The sequence below is a fragment of the Neopelma chrysocephalum genome, unplaced genomic scaffold (genome assembly GCF_003984885.1).
Source record: "Neopelma chrysocephalum unplaced genomic scaffold, ASM398488v2 Primary Assembly neopelma1_88, whole genome shotgun sequence".
NCBI classification, from domain to species: domain Eukaryota; kingdom Metazoa; phylum Chordata; class Aves; order Passeriformes; family Pipridae; genus Neopelma; species Neopelma chrysocephalum.
Genome location: NW_020897750.1, coordinates 1,329,776 through 1,342,868, shown reverse-complemented (window position 1 = coordinate 1,342,868; position 13,093 = coordinate 1,329,776). Strand labels below are relative to the sequence as shown.

General features: G+C 35.7%; 1 protein-coding gene across 3 annotated transcripts in view; it reads right to left on the bottom strand.

The window, feature by feature from the left end:
* Positions 1-13,093, bottom strand: part of LRBA (LPS responsive beige-like anchor protein) — a 401,639-nt gene that overhangs the window by 5,934 nt on the left and 382,612 nt on the right. For all 3 annotated transcript variants that reach the window (XM_027692706.1, XM_027692708.1, XM_027692707.1), the window contains 2 exons: positions 5,120-5,221; positions 3,705-3,919 (listed from right to left, as the gene is read on the bottom strand). In XM_027692706.1, the coding sequence (XP_027548507.1) occupies positions 3,705-3,919; positions 5,120-5,221 (317 nt within the window). The remainder of the gene's footprint in view (positions 1-3,704; positions 3,920-5,119; positions 5,222-13,093) is intronic.

The following is a 13,093-nucleotide window of genomic DNA, read 5'->3' as shown; positions in this document are numbered from 1 at the left end:
AATTATGAAAGAGATTATTCATTAGAAGCAAAAATCAATATGGGGTGGTTTTCTTCTCTATAGCAATGGCAGTCTCCTAAGGGTATTTTCAAATTGCAATGAAGACCGTGACAAATAATTATTTGCTACACTTATAAAATTCAGCTGATGAAAATCCATTAACCTTATGGTCATGGTTCACTTGAATTTTATACTTGAGGCTTTTACTGAAGAAATGCTATATTAAAAGGCAAATTAAAGCCATTAATCTTTTAACTCTTCCACTACCTGCAAGATGCAATGGGGTTTGTGATCTTTTGATTACATAAAGTATAGGCCTTGAACCCTTACTAATACCTGTGCAATTTTATTAAGTCATTGGCTTGTCAGGAAGACAAGATGTTGATTTATTTAGTTTTATTGTCTATTAATAAATTTCTCAGCCACTTGCCTATATATATATATATAAACATATATACATATATACACACATATATATGAATGAAGGAAGGAATGAATGAATGGAAGAAAAAGGTCACCCTGTCAACATTTCAGTTTCATGATATGCCCTCCAAGATTTAACAAACAAAAGGATGCTTTTACTCTCAAGTATTCCAACTGGTATAGAAGATGACATGAATCAATTTTACTGTTCTGCTTTTCCCTAGCGTAGTTTATCTACAATTCTACTAGCTATGAAACTGGAACAACTCTGCAACTAATCTTTCTCACAACATGAGCTTCAGACTCTCAAATAATCCCCAAAGCGCACAATTTCAGCAACGTTCTAAAAGCTGCATTTCTGACTTGTATTTCCTTGGAAAGTCTCAAAACTTTGCACAAATCCCTTTTAACGTTTTGGGTTTTTGAAAGGCAGTGCTTTGTAAAAAGGCAGAGCTGACACTGTGACAGCCCTGGCTTACAGCAGCAGGAGTCTTGTGGGCACTTCCACATTTCAAAACAGACTCATGAAAGGAAAATAAATTGGTTCCTCTGGGTGAAACAGCATACAGTCTTTGCTTAGGGTAAAATAACTTTGCTTCTCAGAACAAGCAGACTATTTAGAGTTAAGTTATTCATTAAGATATCTAAACACTACATGGTAGATGTACTGCAATATGCTTAAGCTCCGCTGAGCAATACAGTATTTAAAACAAAAACAGGTGGAAGGCATTGATTAGACCCTGAATTTCCCCAGAGCACCTGAAATTTTTTCTAGCAGTTTTCTAGCCCAAGAATACAGGAAAGAAAATCAGAACGTTGATCCAAACATCACTATTGAAAACTGCTAGTTTCGCCAATAACATTCTGAAATACTGGCCCATAATGACAGAGGGAAACAGAAACTATGAATGTTACATTACAGATTCAACACTTATGACCTTTTCCTTCCCTTTTCCATCCTCCTCGAGCAAAAGCCAAGGAAAAGTGTTTGTCGGCACAGCCCATGGGTAGGTGCTATTCATTTTAAATGCCCCACTTTAATCATGCAGTTGCCACTCGCCTTCTAAGATGATATAGTGCAGAAGCACTGGGAAAGACGCTGTAGGTTGTTTAAGCGTAAAGCTCAGCTGGGACCACTGGGAGAGAAAGAAAACAAAACAAAACAAAATAAAACCCAAAACCCTGTACAAACGTAATTCTGGCCCACAGAGAGCAGAACTTCCATCGCCTCTAGCAACATTCCTAAAGCTGTGGGTACTGACTGAAACACTACAGAAATTGTTTTAGCCGGCAAGGGAGTTCTAGATATTTTACAGATTTGCTGGCCTAGCTGACAACATAATCACAACTGAAAATGACAGATTATCAACATTATTAATGTAAAAAGAGAAAACACTGTGATATGTTCTTGCTTTATGGCAAGAACTGGGATGAAGGGTAGGCTGAAAATCTCAAAAGCATTTGTACAAGGACAGCCAAAGGTACAATTTCAGAGAACAGATGCAAAAATCTACATTAATTTGGAAAAATGTCTTGGGACAGAAATATACACATTCCTACTTCATTTCCCCAGCCTCAAATCTGCACTTGAGGCTGCCACAGCATGCAAAGATGGAATGCCCTCTCACCCCTGCAGACTGCACTCTCACTATGGAAAAGAGACCTAGCAGAGAGTTATTTCTGCATATTCCACCACCAACATATCTGACACTTTGAAAACATAGGAATACTGGATTAACAGAGCATGACAGATTTTTAGAAGGTTTTAACTAGAATATACTGAACTACACTGGAAACTTCAGTGCTGAAAAAGCATTCACTGTTCCATGTAAATTATAAAATGGAAATAATGAAGATCAAAATTCTTTCAAATACATTGACACATTCTTCCACCTTAAGAATTAGTATGGATAGAGTCAAGAAAAGAACTGATGCAAATTTAAATATGCTTAATTTTGCACAATAGTTGAAAGAATGTCAATAATTCTGTGAACACAAGGGCAAAGAGGCATTTTCTTCCTGAAATGTTTAATCCAAATAAAGGAAAAACTTTTGAGAGAACACTGGAAATCCCAGCAGCTGAGTTCCTGGGATCTTCCATCAGATTGTGAAAGTCAGCTTGGAGGTGTAGTACTGCTATATCCTTGGAACAACAAAAGTCTCCTCTTGCTGATGTCAAATATTTAAACAGTTTTTATATAGGAAACACTTCTTTACTGTGAGGATGACTGAGCACTGGCTTGGTTGCCCAAGAGAGGCTGTAGAATCTCCATCCCTGGAGATACTCAAAAGCCACCTGGACATGCTTGAGGAGGAGGGCTGGATGATATAATCTTTAGAGGTCCCTTCCAACCTCAACCTTTCTGTGATTCTGTGCCTCTCAGACCACGACTACTGGCATAGAGACCACAACTTTAACTCAGGCAGCCTGAACGCTGACCCAGAAATGTGATCTTGTTTCATGCCTCTGCTGCCTTCTGCCACTTTCTAGCAGATTTGGCAATACTTGTTCATTCTTTTCCTTTCCCTTTCCCTTACTTCTCATTCAAGGAAAAAGTAGGAATATTTTTAATTCAAGGAAAGTATTCTTTTGACATTTCTGCTTCACTGTAGTATAGCTGGCAGCTTCTGCTCTGCTTCATAGGTACTATTTCATAGGAACTGTCAAGAGACCTGCATTTTGTAGTATAAAATAATTTTCATAAAACCATAAGCTTTAAATGCCTCCTGCATAGTTTTGGACTTGCTCCATGTCTCTTGCAGCTAAAGATGTGGAACTTAGATGCCTGCCTAGCAAATGCCAAAGGGCTAAGGAGTTGAAATATAGACATATGCCTATAAACTTCCTGAAGCTCAGCACAACACATGCTATCTGAACTAAGATGAGGGAATGTAGCCAGAGATGCCAAAAAAAGGTAAAGCTAACATCCAAAACAGCCTGTCCAAGGGCCTCCTGCCTTCAGACTCAAAAGTAAAGACACGGCCCAGCCTCTCCTGGTCAGCAATTAGTAATGTTTGTATTCTTCAGTTCAAGGAAATGCCTACACGGTATTCCTTACTTTATGAACAGAGTTATTTTACAATTAAAACTGTAAAAGTCCTCCTAATGCTATTAGGAGCATATATGGCCCCCTTAATTTTTTTCAGAATACTGCTGTAATGGTCTAGTGCCATGTCTTTACAGTCTGGCTATAGAAAAGAGTCTCCACACAGCTCCAACATGGATAGCTTTTCCTGATCCTGGAACTGACAGTCCTTAGTACACATTTGAGGACACTCACCCTTATCTTGTCATCTGTTTCCATGGTGGCCTGCAGTCTCCCGTTCACACTGAACACACAGAAGAGGCCGTTTTCATAATATATGACACAGTGGCCTTCTCTTGAAGCTTGAATAAGTTTTGGTCTCAGGCAGTTTTCAGGACCTTGTAATCTTTCAGGACCTTCTAATGTCCTCAGTAGATCTCCATTCATAGAATGTATGAGACATGGTCCTTCTAATGACACAGAATAAAATTCTAGTTATTGATTTACATGCTCACATAAAGACCTCATATATCAAATAATAAGTAATGACTTCTACTTAAATAATCACTACTATAATACAATATAATGGTTTTTACCATGTTTAAATGGATTGCCTATGACTTTAAGGGTGCCAGAGGGTAAGATGAACAGCTTATCCCTTAAAGACTTTGTATTAAGGTATTTTAGAGCACCTATCAAAACCAGTTAGAGACCTAACAGATTTTCTTACGTGGATTTTCTTTTAAAACTAGTTGTAGTTAATTTTGAGTGCACACAATTAAATGTACTAAAATCTTAAAATGAGATTTTCAAAACACAAAGACACACAGAGCTAAGTGGAATCAATTTACATATGTAGGTATTCTAAAAGTGTATATTCACATATTAAGATTTTAATTCATATGTGATCCACTAAATATTTGCTTTTTAAAATATTTTGACAAATACCTGAACTGTACAAAAGCCACATAAGTTTACATGCATAAAACAGCAACACACACAGGTGCAGATGGTGAGTATACCCAACTCTGAAAAAATGCCTCAGTGTTGGTACTTTGGAAATACTAAAGCAGAAAGATCCTAATTCCAAGAAATTTATGGTTTAGAAATAATTGTGGCCAGCAAATAAGAAAATTATAAAGACTATCCATGGAATCCACACTGTTCTTTATAATTTGCCTGCTAAAAGCAGGTCTTTGAGAACACAAATGGGGCATATTACAGGCTTTGCAGCCAAGCTCAAACAGCCTGAACAGAATTACTAGTAGTGTAAATATACCCTTCATGAAACAAACAATCCAGCACATTCTCTTTCTCCTGAAACTAATTTTTGCTTCCCTTTTTAAGAAGTTATCCATAACAAACACACTTCACCATCCTGGCCATCAAGAGCTGTATCCATCTGTATGCTACATGCAATTACACACTGGATAAACAAACAGAAATAGCAATCAGTAGGGAAACTGATGTGGTTGCCTCTTCTTATAAATGTCTAAATAATTCTCAGTTTTAGCATGTTTAAAAAGAGGTTTCAAATTCCACAGCAACTAAAAAAATGTTAGAAATAAAACCACCATAAATTTCATAAATTCTGCTACCAAAGACTCTACTCCTTTTTGCATTAAGGTTATAGCTTCATGAATAGAAAGAAATGACAACAGATACCTTACCTTTTGAACCACTTATTACCAGGCCAAGCTCAGCACAAATGGCAGCACAGGTGATCTCATAGTCATGTCCTGTCAAAATAGCTCGAGGAGTTGCAAAATCACCTTCAATGAAAAAACAATAAAAGCAATCCCTGGTTACAATCTATTTCCAAAATCACTGCTTTCAATCACTGAAGCATCTTTGTTTCCTTGCTCTTTGAGTTCATGTTCCTTACAAATCATTTCAATGCTCCCTGTTTACATATGGTAGTTCTGCACTATCTGTATAGAACAGCAGCAGTGCACTACAGGACTTCAGCCTGCACATTTACTAGCACACATTAATAGAAAAGTCAGGTGTGTAGTAAAACTAACCAAAGTTGGAGCACATATATTTGTGTTTTCCCCTCCTTTCACTTCCCCCTCTATTTATATTTTCTAGAGGGAAAGGTCTAAGTCAACTACTACCTTTTCCTATAACAGGCGTAAGTAAATGCAAGTGTGACTACGACAGGTATGGAGAGAAGACACCTTCAGTGCCCAATGATGAAGTAAAACATCCAATGACTGATTTTATTTTAACCTAATAACGGTGCTGAAACATCAGCCTGAAGTCTATTTCTTTGCAAGATGTGGAGGACCATTGTCAGTATGAATTTCTGATGAGTTTGCAAAAACAAAACACCCAAACACAACTTTAAATTACCCCTGCTCCTATTAGACATTTGCCTGCAACAAGAACAAATAAAACTGTAATATTTTTAGATTCTCTTTGTGATCAAACATATATGAATACAATAAGAAACAAGTAATTGTACAACTCGCACATTTAAAGGAAAAAAAAAATCACTCTCCAGGTCAAGGGACACAGAAAGTGTAAGCAAATGCTATAAACCTCTTTAAATAGTTTTATAACTCTGCTCACAGACTATTCACTGCCATCTTCAAGAGTGCTACCATTTCATGGAAATAAAAATGTTATTTTTGTGTTACCATATAATTAGCTCATTCATAGCATTCTACAAAGTATTTAAACTCTAATGAATGTGTCTTGGGCAATATTATCATGTAGTTTCAAAAAGGTTTAGATGAGTTTTTAAGCAGCAGGGAATAATTTCACTTCACAAGAAATGATGATATGTGAGATACCAACAAGGCAATAAAGCAGTGGTGAAATCAAACATTTTTTTACTTGAAAAGCAGGGGATGGTTTTGCAAAGAGGCAGAGTAATAACAGGACCAAGTGACTCCACTGGTTACTAAGGTAGCGTCATTCAAATTACATTTGGGGTTTTAACTTTTCAAAAGATAAACTCAGCATAATGTCATTAGTCTGTCCATGTAGAGCCATAAGAGTGCTAGCAATAGTGATGCTGGGTGTTCTTAGAAATTATTGAGCTATATCTAAATTGGTAGATACTCAGACTCTGCATGTGTACAGCAAGAGACTTCTCTGGAAAAGAAGTGTCTGGCCTTGCATAAATAAAAGCTTAGTTTACTCTCCATATTTTACATTTTTAGTCAGACCATTTACATCACCTCCTGAAATGTCTGTGTAGCTGCCACATTCAAATGGGTTTTTAGTAAAGCTCATAATCTACAGCAAAGTCTCAAATCAAGGATTTTGACCTTTAAAATTTAATTTATTCTGTAGTTACTATTATAATCTATAATTTATATCCACAATCTAAAATCTTGAAAAGTAAATAAATCTATTTCTTCTTAGATATAGACATAAACACTAAATATGTATGTGTGCATATATATACACACACAGGCATGTAAGTTATCACCATTTTAAATCTGAAAACACTTTGGAGCAACTTGCTGAATTGTTCCTAATCTCTTAATAAATTATCATTAAAAGCTATTGCTTTTGTTTTGTATAATGTTTGAAAAAGCACGCTCAAACCCAGGAAGTATGGCAGACAGTTCACGAGCAAAGGAAAAACTCCCAACAAATTAGAAGCATAAGGGTAGACTTAATGACCTTTAGGTACTTCTCAGGTGGCTGATCCTACGAACAATCACAAACCTTTTAGAGCAAACTTGCTCTACTGAACTTTCCTCACTCAAACATGGGGCAGGCACCTTAGAGGATTCATAAATGAACACTACATAGCCAAGCCACAAATTTGCAGTTTTAGGGGGAAAGGTAACAGCAACCATAACAGTCTCCCTATCCAGCAACAATTTAATGTTGCTGATTCAATTCTTTCTCCCTGTTGTCCCCAAGCCATAAAAGGAGGCAGCTTCATACATTTAAAGGTCTCATTAGTTTGTTTTCTCTTAAATGAGCTGCCTATGTTAGCAAAATTTTAGAATTCTCATTTTATTGCTTTATTTTGCTTTCAGAAATTACATTAACACATACTCACACAGACCAGCAAGGAATTAATCTAATTATACACTACATATTAGTGAAATGTTTGAAGTCAGAGAAGTTTTAAATATACAACATTGCAGTGGAGGTAATGAATGTAAGATGTTGGAGCTAGAAAGACTTATGAGAAGCAACGTCTGAATGAATTATTAGGAAGGACAGATAAACAAAATCCTCAAAGTAAACTTATTGCTTACAGCAACTGCATCATTATAAGCTTTACCTGCGTGAAGCTGCCAGTAACTATACACTTGAAATGTAGGAGATAAGATTCTTAAAACAAGAAGTAGAAACTGAGTATATATATTTATCACAGTTCACAGAAATTAAAATTACCTAAGTAACACTCAGTCTTTTCAGAATTCGCACGCGACTTCAAACATAAGAGAGTATAAATCTACAGGTGGCAGGATCAGTGTTTCATAAATTGTATCAATTGTTTACTGAATTATATTTGTACTAAAGAAACACTTCAATTAAAACAAACAAACAAAAAAGGAAGAAATCTGAATAGTAACTTTGAAGAACTTAGGACCTGAATAGATACTGTAAAAGAGGAGTCTTGTGAAAAGTCAGGCTGGCTCCTTTGATAAGAATGTCAAGTATTTAGGGGTTTCCAAGCCTCTGATTTTCCAAATAATGGGGTCAACTTAAAAGCTGGTCATAGAGCAGAACAGATTTCTTTAAAAGCTTTTAAACTGTTATTGCTTCAGAAGATTGTCATGGTTTTCAATAATGCAAAGAGAAAATTTTATTTTGTTGCTGGTTTAAGGGGCACCACTTCAAACTTTTCTAAATTGTTTTCGGGGAACCGACTTGCAGACCTTTTGAAAAGCTGGGGAAGTGACTTCAAAGGGAAAGGAGTCTTTGTCCGCTAAGCAGGTTTACGACCACTGATGCAAACCCTAACTAAGAACTGAAAAGAATACTCAGTGAATCTTTATGGAGATCCTTAAGGAAGATGAACAAGTCAAATGAAATTAAAGATAGTTCAAATCCTAGCACTAATAACCAAGACACAATAGTTTTACAGATGTTCTTTTCTCAGCACAGGATATAATAATATCCTTAGTCTATAACATCGCTGGGTTGCTACTTGAAGTTGAATGCTGTAAGATTCTTAATGCCACATTCACATTGCAACAAACATTGTCAATGATTTATTTAAGTCACAGGAGGTGTACATAAAGTTATTTTCCAGTAATGGGTAGAGTATTTTACCTTTGCAGCAACCACTCAGATTATTTCAAAAGAACTCTTCTACATTCCAATAAATAATTTCTGCAAAGCTGTTTTCCCATACAAAATAACATAAAATATCACCCTTACTTAAGTGACTAAAGTACATTTTAAATCATGAAATTCAAGCTTCAGAAGATAAAAGAAGAGCACATGATATCATGTCAGCCTACAGAGTGATATATCAGTGAAAAAATGTTAGGCGTTTGGAAACTACGTTTAAAAAGGAACAGTGGGATTACAGCAAAGTCAAAACTTTTTTCTAGTTTAATGACATCCAGAAGAAGATACGCCTTACTGGATAACAAGAAATTGGTTTGTATTGCTGGGTCTCTCTCTGCTATTCTTTTCCAGCTTCGGTGATGCTACAATACAAAGCAGGATCACGACATGTGAAATCCATCCATAAATTCCTAAAATGTCCGCTTTCTTTATTTTCAGCACTAAGCTGTAAGAGCTGAGACAAATGCAAGAACTCATTTGAAAAAAAGATATCTCCCTAGAAAGAAATCAAACTGACTGATAAACTTACCTCACAGTTAAATATAAGATACTCTTCCTACTATTTATGAGTGAGATAATATTATGCAACACATTAAAATATAAAATATTTGGCTATGCTCCTTTTTATGTTTTATACTGAGAAGACAGTTAATTATGAAAAGTCAGAGAGAGCCAAACAGCCATTTCTAAATTACTATTCTATGATTGCAGTGGCTGAGAGACATTTTAAATGGCAAATTAATTATGTGATTTTATGTCAATATAAAATCCAAAGTAAATGAAGCATTAGTTAATCTATCTTTTTACCTTCTTCTTGCAAAAGTGATTATTTTCTCAGAATGATGCATCAACCAAAACAAATTACGCATGTAAGAGAAGTCTTCTAAAATTAATTTTTAAATTTTCCCAATTTCGTAATTGCTTCCAATGATAAAAATTGAGAAAAAAAATAAAAGCTTTGAAATAAACCTGAGAACTATAAATGTACCTACAGAATATAGGGCATTTGGACAAAAGTGTTTTCAGCAAAATGTAAGTAAATCAAGAAAACCAATTTGCTACTAGGCTTCTATATGGATTATATAGCAAATTTCAGAGTTTAATTACAAAGTGATAACTTAAATATTATATAAAGTCTGTGTATTAATATTATTTACAGATCACAAACAGTGAACATTTAAATAACAACCAACTGGTTAGAACCCCACTTCACTGGCACAGAAAGTTATCTGATGGACTGAGATCTTACTCAAGTGATACCATACCATATTACTGAAGTATTCTTAAAACTTCAGTTTGAATAAGCTTTCCTTTGTAAATATGCATTTTTATGTAACAATGTAATATTTTCATATTATATAGGAACTTCATTGTTGTCTGGTTCTTCACATGACACTCCATCAGCATTTCCTCTTAATTCCTTCAAACTACTCCCCATCTGTTCAGACTTATTTTACCCCAAAAAGTACAACCTTATGCCTAGATGCAAGTTTTGGTTTTGCAAAAAATACTTCAACTATATATTTTTTAAAAAGGAATATCTTTGAAACATGTATCATTCTATTCTGAAGCAAAATCAAAACATGTAAAACACAGGAAATGCTATAGTGCTGATATGTTTGTTCAGTAAGGTTAAAATATATTAGATTTATCCTGCAGAGTTCATTTCAGCAAATGTAACACAGAGAGGGTTAATGTACTTCCCACAGTCACACTGTGCAACAAGTGACTCACATTTATTCAGTACTAATAAAAGATTTTACATACACGTTTTGTCACGAAAAGAGGTTCACTTATTATTGTTCCCAAAATAAACACAATAAAGATATAACAGGCCTTCATGAATTGCATATTACAATTCAGATTTCAAAAGTCAATAATCCCCAGTCTCTTAATTCCTACACCATGTGCAATGCAAAGCTTTCTGGAATGATTTCACTCTTACTGGGGATTCATCTGCTGCAAGTCCTGGCAGTCATTCAGCAGGACTCCTCCCACTGAACACCAGCTTTTTGAAGCCCCCGGAAAGTATCTGCAGGTGAATATTCAGGGTCAGTGTATACTAATAATTTAATATTTGCACCATCCCAACTTCATAAACTGTTACTTCAATGTCAGCTTTGAAGTTTCAGAACACTGTCATTTTCGTCTGATAATGTTCTAAAACAGGTTTGTGAAAAGGCTTCTTTTGTTTATGCTAAAAAAAAAAAATCTATTTTCTTCATGTTTCTCTCTTTTGGTTTATAGTTACTATCACCTAGTGAGCTCAAGGAAAAAAAGACAAAAAAAATAAAGATAAAAGGAAAAACTCATCAAGCAATTATTTCAGTCAGAAATAACAGCTACTGAGGAATTGTTTCTAGATAAAAGTCATCTTACCTCTAGCTGAAACATACATATTATTTCATAACTCAGGCAGAAAATAATCTGAGATTAGAGGTTTCATATGAGAATTCTATTCAAGTTGGCAGTTTTTGACTATTTGCCCCCCTTTTAAAACACTACATTAAAATAACTTAAAGTCCATCCTTTAGCTATCTGATTGTTTCTGCAAAGTTAATTTCAAACCAATGCACCAGTGTTATATTGTACTAGATAGATGCTTACCACCATTACTTTTCAATGTAACTGGGAGTACTGAGACCCCTGGTGGCCTAGTGGTTAGCGTGCAGGACTTTCACTGCTGCGACCACGGGTTCAAATCGCGGTCTCCTGGCCTGATGGAGGTCGTTAGCCCTGTGTGGCCATCCATCTATGAGAAGGACACTCTAAACAAACCTACGTCCTGAGGACCTCACTGCCATTGTCCAAGCTTGCTTGGCCCCGGCAGATGAACCTTAGGATTAAAGGGTGGGCTCAGTTCAGCGCAGGCTGTGTCTCACCTAAAAAATCCATTGCGCAGGCTGGAAAGGTAAAAGACCTTTCCCCAAATCTTCGTTCGCGAAGATGGGCCATTATTATAACTGGGAGTACTGATTGCATACAACAAGCTCAGAGCATACATAAATTAGCTGTCTTTTTACAAGTAACTCTCTTAAACCAGATACTTTTCAACAAAGAAGGCCATAATTCTAATCACATATAGCATTCTTGCACTAAGCAGATTAATGCTTATCTCTGTGATGCTAGTGTTAATAGAATTTAGATCCAGAAACACTCAGAAGTAATTTCTTACTCAAGTTAGGATTATTTTATTGACCAAATAAATTTTACAACATTTACATTGGTAATTTTATTCTAGACTTTAAAATTATTATATCTTCTAGATTACTCTGTTCTGTCTTACATGGTACAGACTTTGAACTGAATGGTTATTTTTCTCAGCAACCAAATAAGGTAAATAAATGGGATGTATTAGTAAAGCATCCCACAACTATGCATATGGTTCACATGAAGGCTGTGTTCATTTACCATATGAATATAATTCCTTTTACCACATCAACCATTAGTTACAGGTTGTAAATATAGCATTGTTTTTTCCTGGAACTCAAAGGTCTGCATTGCATCATGAAGCACTAAATATTCTTATCCTTCTGGGGAATTTCATACATCTAGTTTTAGTAACACCTGAAGCTCGATACTGCCAACAAAGCAGAATCTGAACTCTTTCTCTATTTCCAGTCTCAAAATACACTTCCTTCACTTGCATCTGGACTGTGCCTCAAAACTTGCTCTACAAATGCTACTTGCAATTACTTACTCTGATTGACAAATCCTGAAACACAGTCTCTCTTAGCCAGTTGAAAACATGGATGACACAGATGCTGCACTTAACAGTAGGACCTACTTTTAGCTAAACAAGTATTTATGGCACACAAACCTACATGCTCATCAGGATCAAGTCACTGTGACTATTTAACTGCTTCCCAAACCATCAGTGAAGGCTACTGCAAGCTCTTTTCAATGAAGACCTTGTCCTCATAGGTATCTATGACATGACTTCCTTGGCATTATACAAATAAAAAATTATATTGCTTACGCAGCATCACTGCAGATTTCCATATATCCCAGAATTAATCCACCTGTTATACCTCATCTTTTTTCAGTTTGAATATGTGGAGGCTAGAATCATCATTTATTTGTGATTTACAGAGTACTTGGAGGAATGAGGCCTCAAACCCTTTGAGGTATCAATGTGTTACAGCTTAAAGAAGAAATGACAGTGACCTTTTGTAGTTGTAGAATTTAAGGCTCTGTTCTAGATTCATGCAGATTGCCCCAGTACTTGCTGCAGTGGCTACAACGGTGTCCCATGAAAATACAGGGAACTGTAGGACCAATTACACCATCAGGGTCTCTGTCCACTAAGCTTTTATGACTAAACATCAAATAATGCAATAAATGTTAGGTAAAAGAATATTTAGTGGTTG